This window comes from Cicer arietinum, chromosome 3 (assembly GCF_000331145.2).
Source record: "Cicer arietinum cultivar CDC Frontier isolate Library 1 chromosome 3, Cicar.CDCFrontier_v2.0, whole genome shotgun sequence".
Taxonomy (NCBI): Eukaryota; Viridiplantae; Streptophyta; class Magnoliopsida; order Fabales; family Fabaceae; genus Cicer; species Cicer arietinum.
Window position 1 is genome coordinate 74,491,626 of NC_021162.2, and position 11,966 is coordinate 74,503,591.

At 34.0% G+C, this 11,966-nt stretch overlaps 2 protein-coding genes across 3 annotated transcripts; both read left to right on the top strand.

The window, feature by feature from the left end:
• The first annotated feature begins 745 nt into the window (after window positions 1–745).
• On the top strand, window positions 746–5,978 carry LOC101511961 (importin subunit alpha-like). The gene is made up of 11 exons (XM_004494491.4): window positions 746–1,119; window positions 1,713–1,809; window positions 1,901–1,992; window positions 2,080–2,211; window positions 2,596–2,781; window positions 3,376–3,539; window positions 3,620–3,698; window positions 4,541–4,669; window positions 4,768–4,895; window positions 4,998–5,376; window positions 5,552–5,978. The coding sequence occupies exons 1-10, from the start codon at window positions 907–909 to the stop codon at window positions 5,371–5,373; spliced, it is 1,596 nt and encodes a 531-aa protein (XP_004494548.1). The 5' UTR covers window positions 746–906; the 3' UTR covers window positions 5,374–5,376; window positions 5,552–5,978.
• Window positions 5,979–9,255: 3,277 nt separating this feature from the next.
• On the top strand, window positions 9,256–10,880 carry LOC101512290 (GATA transcription factor 15-like). Of its 2 annotated transcripts, none has more exons than XM_012714122.3 (3): window positions 9,256–9,672; window positions 9,793–9,876; window positions 10,263–10,880. In XM_012714122.3, the coding sequence occupies exons 1-3, from the start codon at window positions 9,646–9,648 to the stop codon at window positions 10,533–10,535; spliced, it is 384 nt and encodes a 127-aa protein (XP_012569576.1). In that variant the 5' UTR covers window positions 9,256–9,645; the 3' UTR covers window positions 10,536–10,880. The 2 variants fall into 2 exon arrangements, with proteins under 2 accessions (XP_012569576.1, XP_004494549.1); XM_004494492.4 differs by having other exon boundaries at window positions 9,278–9,672; window positions 9,775–9,876.
• The last annotated feature ends 1,086 nt before the right edge of the window (window positions 10,881–11,966 follow it).

Here is an 11,966-nt window from a genome sequence, read left to right on the forward strand (position 1 = left end):
TTTAAAATAGTACTTTGAGGATTAATTCAATTGCAATTAAATAACTTTGTAAATTGCATAATGCATTTTGTCTAAGAATTAAAAATATATATAATTTGTTATATTAATTTAATGATGTGGTAGAATAATTAAACACAAGCAATTTTTTTACACTAGTGTATAAGTTAAACTCTAAACTCTAGAGTACTTAAATGATATATATTGAAGTCTTTTTATTTAATTGAAGGTTGTGGATTCAAGTTTAGTTTTAAGAATGCAACAACTCACGATCTGTATTTAGTTTATGAAAGTAAGCAAATAAATTGACACATCAAACAACCGTATCACTTCTATTTTTAGTTTTTTATTGATTGTGTTGACAAGTAGTGATTGATTGTTAATATAAAATACTTTTACAAATCATTTAATTTCATAATTTTATACACCCTTCATGAATTTTAAAGTCGTGTAATAATGGGCCTTGGCCCAATGGCCTAGATAATTCGAATTTGGTTCTAAAACAAAAACGACAACGTTCAAATGTGCCCCAGTCAATGAAAAAAATCTACCAAAAAAAAAAACGAGGTCTTACTCAGTCCGAGTCCGAGTCCCCCGATTATAGTAACCTTTCTCCGATCAAAGTAACTTTTTCCCTCATCTTCAAATTCAAACCAGTGGCATTTCCGCAATTCGCATCCGATCCAGGTCCACTTTCGGCTCCAAATCCCACACTTCAACCATCCTATATAAACCCCCTCCATCATTCCTCTTTTTCAAACTCTTCAAACCAAAACCCTCTCTCACTCCATTTTTTACTTAGCACTCTCAATTTTCTCTCTGCAACTGAAATTCCCTCCGCGTCAGGTCCGTTGGTTCAATTATTCAATTCAAATCCGATTAACCGTTGATTCCACCGATTCTAAAACGATGTCGTATCGACCAACCGCAAACGCGAGGACCGATGTCCGTCGCAATCGGTACAAAGTGGCCGTTGATGCCGAAGAAGGTCGCAGACGGAGAGAGGATACTATGGTTGAGATCCGAAAGAACCGTAGGGAAGAGAGCTTGCAGAAGAAGAGACGCGAGGGACTTGCTCAGCAGATGCCTGCATCAGCTCAATCTACGCTAATAGAGAAAAAGGTGAAAATTCTTGTGAATCGTGATCTCACTACTTTAATTGTTAAATTTCGACTATCTTATTCATTCATCAATTGATTGCTTTGATTTTTGATTCGTTGAATTGAAATTAAAACTTCTCTTTAGGACTAGTGATTAGGTTAATTGGCCAATTGTTACTGTGATTTTTCACTTTCAATGTTTATGCTTTTTTTGTTTCTTTTTTTATTTCAGATTTCTCATTGTTTGTTTATTTTAGGGTTTATACTATGATTACTCATTTCCCTTCAACGTTTATTTTCTGTTTTGCTCGATTGCTTACTTTATCAAATACTATTATATTCATAGCTTTTATTCATCTTCTGAGTTTGAATTTTAATTAAATAAATTCTCGATCTCACTCCGCTATGTTGGACAAGTAATTAGGTTAATTGTAGAGTTTGTTTATTTTAAGGATTATACTATCATTATGATATAAACCCATTCACGATATTCACCGGTTACGTGTTGTGACAACCTAGCTACAAGGTTTGATTAATTTTATTTAGACTTGAATAAACTTAAAATTTTTGAAGTCTCTACTGAATTGTTGTAGTTCAATGTGTATCTTGCTGCAGTTGGAACACCTACCATCCTTGGTTACAGGTATTTGGACTGATGATAATAACATGCAGTTCGAGGCAACTACTCAGTTTCGGAAGCTGCTTTCAATCGGTTAGATATTGTTCTATGTAACTATTTTTTTCATTTTTTTTGTCTGCTACTTGTAAGGGACATGTGGTTAACAACTTTTATCTCTTACCAGAACGTAGCCCACCAATTGAGGAGGTTATACAAGCTGGTGTCGTTCCTCGCTTTGTTGAGTTTTTGATGAGGGAAGATTTCCCACAGCTGCAGGTTACTATCTTCTGTGTTTTATTTAATGCAATTAATAAATCTATACTTCCTGTACATTGCATTGACTTTGTTTACTGTATGTTGTAGTTTGAGGCTGCTTGGGCTTTGACAAATATAGCTTCTGGAACATCTGAAAACACTAAGGTAGTAATTGATCACGGTGCTGTCCCAATTTTTGTCCAGCTCCTTGCTTCTCCTAGCGATGATGTCCGTGAACAGGTATGTTTATATGCTGTATTGTGCCTTTGTTTTTGTCTATCAATTTAATTATATGTTTTCTTACTTGTTATTAGGAGTTTCGCTTCATTTTTGTTTAAGAAGTTAAGTAGAAGGTTGATTTGCTTGACCAGACAACTTGTTCACTTTGATTTTAGATTTAGATGGTATGTCGCTGTTTCCACAGTCTAGGTGTGATGTTTGCACGTGTTGTGCATGCAAGTGAGGCTGAGCTAAATGCATGTGCTTTGAGTTTTATTATTTCTTAACTTGTTGCCAAAGCTATGCTTATGAATGATGGCAGTGCCTTGTAGTTGTATTGAATCGTGTAGTGTGATATGTCTGAACTGGAATTTAACATCTTTCTTTTGTTCTGTTAACTGCCAGGCTGTGTGGGCATTAGGAAATGTTGCTGGAGATTCACCTAGGTGCCGTGATCTTGTTCTCAGTCATGGAGCTTTGCTTCCTCTGTTGGCACAATTGAATGAGCACGCCAAACTTTCTATGCTCAGAAACGCTACTTGGACACTTTCAAACTTCTGCAGGGGGAAGCCACAGCCTGCTTTTGAACAGGTATGAAGTTATCATCGTATTGTTATGCATAATATTTCTAATAGAAGTGTTTATAGGTATTGGGCCCAGAAGTACATTTGTGCATATGTATATAGCTTTGCAATCACTCATTTCTAGGTAATTACTATGTAATAATTAAAAATCAATGATTACAAGTCTATATATACACACACACACACACACAAACAAATGGGGTTATGGGCAATACCTTGCATCAACACCTGTTTAATTGCTAATGTTTTTATTTATTTTTATTCTGATAGCACCTATCAGCCTTTTCATAATTTTGATAAGATAATTCACTAATTCTTAATGTTTATATTGAAAATTATGAAACTGCAATGTGATCATTGCAGCTAAGTTTTTCTTCAGTGGCATTTATTGTAATTATGGTTTTTAAAAATTAAAATTTATGCGTTGTATGTGAAAGCCACATTATTTGAACAAGTATTTCATATTTGTAATTTGTGCCTCTACTGGAAAGAAAACTAGCAGAGCTCTTTGTTTGCTTCATCATTGTTTTTTCCAGTTTTTGTTTTGCTGACATGTGGTTTTAATGAGTAATAATAATAATAACAATAACTGATTCTACAGGTTAAACCTGCACTTCCTGCACTTGCCAGTCTCATCCATTCAAATGACGAAGAAGTCTTAACTGATGCTTGTTGGGCACTTTCATATCTTTCTGATGGTACTAATGACAAAATTCAAGGCGTAATTGATGCTGGTGTCTGTAGCCGGCTTGTTGAGCTTCTACTGTGAGTATTCTGAATATCAAACTTGGCTGTTGAAAGTTGGTTTCTTTTGTTATTCTAATTACTATTCTGCTCTTGTTCAGGCACCCATCTCCTTCTGTTCTTATTCCTGCTCTTCGAACAGTTGGAAATATTGTCACAGGAGACGACATGCAGACACAGGTACTAAGTTCAAGACCTTCTCACAGTATAGTACTTTGTTCTCTTATTCTTAAAAATCGGTGTGTTTGATAGGATATCAGGTTTATTTAGCTTAAACCCTGGCCCAATATCCTATCGATGCCACTATGCGATTCTGTGCTAAGGCAAGTAGTAATAAACCTAGGAACTGATATTCATTCTGAAAAAAAAATCAAATTAATGTAGGAAATCTCCAGTACAAGAGGGAAAAACTGTTCAATTAGTAAAATAGATATAGAAAATGCAGAAGTAGTAATAGATAACAATCAGAGCCGACATACCGATTCTGCCCCCATTGGTCTAGGCCATCAATTTACTCATTATGTTTTTCCTCGTCACTTTTTCCCACCATCTCCTCCTTCACCATTTCTTAATTATCCCGTTGCACAAGTCTCCCCTCGAATACCTTACAGCCACTCGCACATTCCACACTCTTCCATGTCTCTTCCTCCTAGTTTTGATCTACATAGAAATATCTAAAAAATTATGATTCCTACTTTTGTTATTGTCACATTGTTTAGAAACAAACTCAAATATATTGCGTGCAAAAGTAAATTCTTATTGCCAAACTCATGCCCTTTTGTCATACCTGGGTTTACAGGTTACATGGTTAGCATTATAGAATATGGACCTCTTTCAAGTCCAAATTAACGACCCTGTTATCTTTATTTCTCTTCTTTATAGACTCCATTGTAATGTTTAAACTCTGTTTCTGTTAGGAAGATCTAATTGTATCTGTATCTTGGAACGGATATATTTCCCTCAAGAATCATGTCCTTTATTATCATTTTGGTTTTTTGTTAACGTGGTGCTTTTCTGCCTAGGTTATCATCAACCATCAAGTTCTTCCCAGTCTTCTGAATCTCTTGACTAATAATTATAAAAAAAGCATCAAGAAGGAAGCATGTTGGACAATATCGAACATCACAGCTGGGAATAAACAACAGATTCAGGTTTTTGTCTTTGAAATATTTAAAATTTGACGTGTTCTGTTTGCATTTGGAGAACTTAATTTATAATTAATTCCCTTTTGACTCTTGATAATATACAGGCTGTGATTGATGCTAATATATTTGGTCCTTTGGTCCACTTGCTTCAAAATGCTGAGTTTGATATCAAGAAGGAAGCTGCCTGGGCCATCTCAAATGCTACATCGGGTGGTTCTCATGAACAATTAAAGTAAGGAGAGTTCCATATATTTGCAATGTTCCCCCGGGATTTTGTTAGTTTTATAGAATTTTTGTTTCAAGATGTGATAAATTATTTTTCTTTGATCGACAGATACCTGGTAAGTCAAGGGTGTATTAAGCCCTTGTGTGATCTTCTCATATGTCCTGATCCTAGGATTGTGACAGTTTGTCTGGAAGGGCTGGAAAACATTTTGAAGGTAGGTGAAGCTGATAAAAATGTTAGCAACACTGATGGTGTGAATCTGTATGCCCAAATGATTGATGATGCTGAGGGGTTGGAGAAAATTGAGAACCTCCAGAGTCATGACAACACTGAGATTTATGAAAAGGCGGTGAAGATTCTCGAGACATACTGGTTGGAGGATGAGGACGAGACTATGCCTCCAGGGGATGCTTCTCAATCAGGGTTCAACTTTGGTGGCTCTGAAGTTCCTTCTGTGCCCACTGGTGGATTCAACTTCAACTAGAAGGTAGGTATTCATGTTTTATTAGAGGAATCATTATATTATATTTGGATTTGTTATGGTTTTCTGCAAACTCTTCGTTGCAAATGAGCAAAGTAAGTTTTGGCTGTTTATATCCTCTTCTCGTGTTTTCCTTTAATGTGTAGACATAATGTTTAATGTTGAATTTCTTAAACTGCAGGATTTTTGGCTGTTCTATCTGTGAAATCCTCCGGTGTGACAGTTCAACGGTGGGGGAAGTCAGCGTTGTTTCATTATCCTTAGGTTCTATAAGGTTCAGCTTTGGTAAATAGGCCGATACCTGACCGGCTTAGGTTTTTGAAATGGCTGGTTTTTTTACATACATCAGGGGGACAGTTGGGTTGTGGCTTGTTTCTTGCCACTTCAGAGTTAAATATTTGAGTTTGCTTTCGGCCAAGTGATCATTTCAAGTGATTTGGCTCTTTTATATAATTTCATTTTATGTCAAGTTTTGTTATTTTTCCTGCATAGATAGATTGGAGTCAGCAAGTACCACTTATGATTCTGAGTATTTTGGCAAATATTACATGATGACACTATTCTTTCTTCATTTTAGTTGGGCAAGGAACTGCGGAGTTTTTCTTTTACCCTGTCCCATTGTTTCGTTGAAGTTTACCCTAAAGTTTCAATGTGTTACAAATCTGGTTTGGGCAAGTCTTACCAAAAATAGCGTGCAGCAATTTTTGTATTCGAACAAAAATTATAATTTATTGCTCCGTTGGTTTCCTTCACTCTATTCTCTGTTGGCACTCTACCATTGCGTTCTACTACATTATTAGAGGTGGCACATAGTTTTTCATTTCAGTAATTATATCTATACAATATAATAAAGCAAAGATTATAATTTGGTAAATTTGACACGTGTCACCTAGACAAAGTGCTATGAAGATATGAAGTTTCTATTAATTGAATTAATATTTTTTAATAATAAAATTAAACTTATACTACATGACTTTGTACATGCGTCAGTTGAAAAGTTAGTGGCTAATTAAAAAATAAAAGAATGAAAATAAAATACACTACCCCATTAATGTTTCACCGTTGAGAATTTAGTGGTCATTTATAAAAGAAGAAGAATAACAGCAAAATACGGTCAATTATACACAACTACCGCTTTAAATTTATTTAATTAAAAAATTTATTTTATTTTACGAATTATTTTAATTCTTTCAGACTTTCTTTTTTTAATTCCCGTATACCCCTTGCCTTGCCCCCTTAAAGCAGACGAATCCTATCATAAGTCAAAAGGTCGAGAAACTCAACGGCAATATATCTTAAACAACTTGAATTCTGGACTTCTTTTCATACTCTGAAAATAATGGGAAAAATTCAATTCAATTGTCAACTGCTCCTATGGTAAATAGGATTGACTACGGATTTGAGCAATGGCACATTATTTCAAAAAACGTTTTTTTAGAAACACATACAAGATTCGTCACCACAAAAAGGATAATGGTAATCCCACCGTTAACTACTTCAATTCCTACCAAGACAGAATTTGTAACTTGTTATACTCTTGCCTAGCAGGCAATTACCGACATGAAAAGGATGATTCATTCGGATCGATATGAGAGTCCCCAACTGCATTGCATTGCCAGAACCCATGTTCTATATTGGAAAGAGGTTGACCTCCTTGCTTTTGTCATGTTACAATCCTTTTGCCGCCTTTCTCCTCGGTCCACAACAACAAAATGTAGGACTGGTGCCAACAGTGAGTCACTGAATCGGGATCACTAACTAATAGAAAATATAGAAATATAAAATAGTGTATAGAATAAAGAACTGTTTTTTCTGTATAACCTCTCTGGTTCCGTTGTTACCGCACGTTTTACACAATTGATCGGATCATATAGATATCTTTTCAACATAGGTCATCGAAAGGATCTCGAAGACCCACCAAAGCACGAAAGCCGGGATCTTTCAGAAAATAGATTCCTATTCAAAGTGTGCATAACCGCATGGATAAGCTCACACTAACCCGTCAATTTGAGATCCAATTTTAGATCTACCTATGTTTGGTAAAAAGAATAAAAAAGGAAAGTGTTCAATTGGAACATTAAATTGTGACTGAATTGATTCTAGTTATTTTTCGGGACGGGGTAGAGATTCTCGAACGAGAAAAAGGATCCAATGACTTGGAAAGAATTGAACGAGGAGCCGTATGCGGTGAAAATCTCATGTACGGTTCTGTAGAGTGGCAGTAAGGATGACTTATCTGTCAACTTTTCCATTATTACCCCTAAAAAACCAAACTATGCCTTACGTAAAGTTGCCAGAGTACGCTTAACCTCTGGATTTGAAATCACTGCTTAATACCCGGTATTGGCCATAATTTACAAGAACATTATGTAGTCTTAGTAAGAGGGGGAAGGGTTAAGGATTTACCCAGTGTGAGATATCACATTGTTCGAGGAACCCTAAATGTTGTCGGAGTAAAGGATCGTCAACAAGGGCGTTCTAAATATGGGGCGAAAAAGCCAAAATAAATTATTTAAGCTCCTATAAGTTATAAAAAAATGGATTAACCCTTTCACGCTCATGTCACGGCGAGGTACTGCAGAAAAAAAAAAACCGCAAAATCCGATCCAATTTATCGTAATCGATTAGTTAACATATTGGTTAACCGGATTATGAAACACGGAAAAAAATCATTGGCTTATCAAATTATCTATCGAGCTATGAAAAGGATTCAACAAAAGATAGAAACAAATCCACTATCTGTTTTACGTCAAGCAATACGTAGAGTAACTCCCGATATAGCAGTAAAAGCAAGACGCGTAAGCGGATCTACTCATCAAGTTCCGACTGAAATAGGATCCACACAAGGAAAAGCACTTGCTATTCGTTGGTTATTAGGGGCAGCCCGAAAACGTCCGGGTCGAAATATGGCTTTCAAATTAAGTTCTGAATTAGTGGATGTTGCCAAAGGAAGTGGCGATGCCGTACGCAAAAAGGAAGAGACTCAATTTAGAATTGATTTTTCTACTATAATTGATTTTAGTTTGAATTTTATGTAGTCCACTTTAAATTTTAAACATAAATTAGTTTATCTTCAATTTACTATTTAGTCATATTATATTTTACAAATTTATTTATATCAAAATTATTGTCATTTAATATCTTAATAAAAACTTAATCATATTTATGTAGATTACACTTTCAAAATAGAGCTCAATGAAATGCATGGACAGTCTACCCATCCTATACATGTTTTTTTTTTTTTGAGATGATTGTTTACGTTTTTACTGTTAGTCAATAATAATCAAACTATATTTTACTTAGTTTTGAAATAACATAAAATCAAAGCCTTTTTTTACCTTAATCCTTGAAAGCATTTAAATCTTTGTTGAATTTATTTATTTTCAGTAGAGGAGAGCATGCATTACCTTTCATTAGTTAATTTTGTTCAAGTTTGGATGATTGAAATCACTGTGGTTTGTGATTTTTGGATACTTTGTTTTTGTCAAAATATTGCTTATAAATCGTGATTTTGTCAAATGTTATGTTGGGGGATTTGTATATTTTCATTAATTAAATTATTGCCTCTATGGTTCTTCCAACCACTTGTTCATTGTGATCAATAAGTTTTTAGTTTGTTATTACTACCTTGAAATTTTTTTGATGACAAATGTGAACAATGTGATGTTTTTCTTAGGAAACAGATATTCTCGAACCATATCAAATAGGAAATTTTTGGGGTATCCGGAATTATTATACCGAACATTATTATGCCGTGAGTACCATTATCATACTACCACCGTGTCTAGCTACTTTAATACAACCACGCATTTTCCATGTGAATACCATTTTGCCTCTATGTGGTCTGACTTAATTTCGTACTGCGTTAATGAAATCTATTCCACTAATGAGATAGATTAGTTAAGCTAATCTTATAAAAAAAAAAGTATCCTTAGAGTGATCTTGAAATTTCCATTCCCACTATTACCATGTGGATAGGAAATGCATACACGTCACATGGACACGTGGCATAATGAAGTCCGAAACTTAAAAGGTCGCCACTATATTCTAGGAGAAACAAAGAAGGGTATTTCGGGCATTGTAAAGGGCACCCTAGGATTCTTTTGAGTATTTCCACATAGTCGGTTGTTTATTGTACCTTCATTTTTATCCATTTTCTTCACTCTTCGTTCTAATACTACAAATTCCGTTTCGGTGATTCGGTTACTACCGTTTCGTTGATATTTAACCCATTTTTTGTTCGTTGTTGTTGATCAATTTTGAGCTGTTGAGTCAATGGGAATCATGGATCAAATGGATAAGGTATATTTGAAGTATTCTTAAATTATCATTAGCTAGCTTCTTCTACTTGCGTTGTTGTAATGAAATGGTAAACATTTTTTTTTAATTGTTTAAAAATAATAGGAATGTTGTTCATATAAGGAAATGAGTGTGATCAAGAAGTGTTGTTCTGATTGCAAAACCACCAAAACTCCACTTTGGAGAGGAGGACCAAATGGCCCCAAGGTATTTTATTTACCCATTACAAATTTGTAATCTATTTCATCAATTTTGTTACTTCTAGTTGTTAATTTCCATTTTTTTCCCTTTCAACCAACCACCACCTTGATACTGTTTCATTTCTTTTCTTTTCAACTTTTCCCTCTTAGTCTTTTTGCTCTATGATTGTTTTATTTTGTTTATCTTTTTGGTTGTCATATTTATTTTGCACTTTTTGTTCTATCCTTTTAGACCAATTGATGTCATTGTTCGCTATTAATTTGTTTTGGGTGTGTCAATTTGTTTAAAGGATCACTTTGATGAAATGGTTTTTTTTTTCAATCTAAAAAAGGGATTTTCTTTTTTACTATTTGTAAAATTCTTTAATCTTTTTGCTTTTTTGGGTGATGTAGACGTTGTGCAACGCTTGCGGAATTAGGTACAGGAAAAGAAGGGGTTGTTGTAATAAGAAAGGACAAGAAAAGGAAAGGAAGAGAGAGAGAGCAGAAAATGGTGTTGGTGGTAACGATGATTTGAGAGTGTGTTTGAAAATGAAGTTAGTGGCGTTGGGTGAAGAGGTTTTGTTGAATTCGGTTATGAAGAAACAAAGGATGATCAAATTAGGGGAAGAGGAACAGGCTGCTGTGTGTTTGATGGCAATTTCCTGTGGCTTTGTTTTTGCTTGAAATGTGAAGGAACATAATTCCTTAGTTGTTACCATCAACATTAACATTTTAAAATGCTGATTAATTAGGATCCCACAAACCATTTTGCTGTCAAATAGCTAACTTTTTTTTCTCCTTTTCTTTGGGGCATTGTAAAGTGATATTTATATACCTTTTTTAGGATAAAAGGGGTATGTAATTCACTTGGGTCCAATCTAGTTAGGGACTAGGGAATGAAGTGGCCAATGTATGGAAAGGATTGGCTTTTCTTTTTTGTTTCTTCTGTTTATAATATGTTCAGCTCAGTTAGTTATTAATGTAAGTATTTCAGATTTATGTACGGGTAATTATCATTATTATTTTTCATTGTTTCTATGCTTTTTAGACTCCATGGTTTTTTGTTGTTCAATCACTAGAAGAATTATACCATGATAATTGAATTGGTCTAAATTTTCAGAGGAAAATAACATTTTGCAAGGGTATTAATATGCATGAATATTTTGTTAGTTTTTACTGACATTTTGTTAGTTTTTACTTAAGGGTTGCTTTAATAAGAGCCCTCACTTTTTAAGAAAATAAAAATATATTTTTACAATTTTGAAGTATGGAATACATAAATTTTAATATATTTTTTTCAAGGGTGCTTTTAATGTTTCTTTATATAAATAAATTTTTGTTAATTTTTCTTTATAAATAAAATTTTGACTTGAAAGTTGATTCAAGTTCCTTTTAAGAATTGTTATTTTTATTGGCAATTACTTATTATTCGGTTTAAGTACGTATTTTAAATACTCTTATAATAGAGTAAATAATACTTCGTTGTGATCCTTTATATTAAATAGGCTTAATTGCACTTTTGGTCTCCCTATTATAGGTGAAAATTGAAAGTAGTCCCCCCATTTTGTTTCTCCCCAGTTTTAGTCCCTCAAACAGAATTTGAGTCCAAATTATCATGAGTTGGCATTTTTTAATGACGTGTCAAAAAAAAGCTGACGTGGCAGACGCATACGTGGAATAAAATTATTATTATATTATTTCTAATTAAAAAATATAATTTATATTTTTAAAATCATTATTATAATTGTTAAAAATTATTATTAAAAATAAAATTTATTTGTTATAATTAAATTAAAAGAAAATGAACCCTAAATTGAACCAGAAGCATCGTTCAACAAACAGCCCCAATTCAAAAGCTCCCAAATCGATTCCGATTTCGATTTCTTCATCTTAAACAGATTCCGATTCCGATTTCGATTTCGATTTCGTCTTCATTGTTGGTCACCGTCTTCGTGTTCCGATTTCATCAAAATAAAACCAGAATAAAACCAGCAGAACCAGCACAGAACCATCAGAATAAAACCAGAAACACATCAAAATAAAACCAGAATAAAACCAGCAGAACCAGCACAGAACCATCAGAATAAAACCAGAAACACATCAAAATAAAACCAG

Bases quoted from the DNA above. Each gene is read 5' to 3' on its own strand.
- LOC101512290 (XM_004494492.4), top strand. From the start codon at position 9,646: ATGGGAATCATGGATCAAATGGATAAG. The intron at 9,673-9,774 runs GTATATTTGAAG...TAAAAATAATAG, and splicing joins TCATGGATCAAATGGATAAG to GAATGTTGTTCATATAAGGA. The intron at 9,877-10,262 runs GTATTTTATTTA...TGGGTGATGTAG, and splicing joins GAGGACCAAATGGCCCCAAG to ACGTTGTGCAACGCTTGCGG.
- LOC101511961 (XM_004494491.4), top strand. From the start codon at position 907: ATGTCGTATCGACCAACCGCAAACGCGAGGACCGATGTCCGTCGCAAT. The intron at 1,810-1,900 runs GTTAGATATTGT...ATCTCTTACCAG, and splicing joins TCGGAAGCTGCTTTCAATCG to AACGTAGCCCACCAATTGAG. The intron at 2,212-2,595 runs GTATGTTTATAT...GTTAACTGCCAG, and splicing joins GCGATGATGTCCGTGAACAG to GCTGTGTGGGCATTAGGAAA.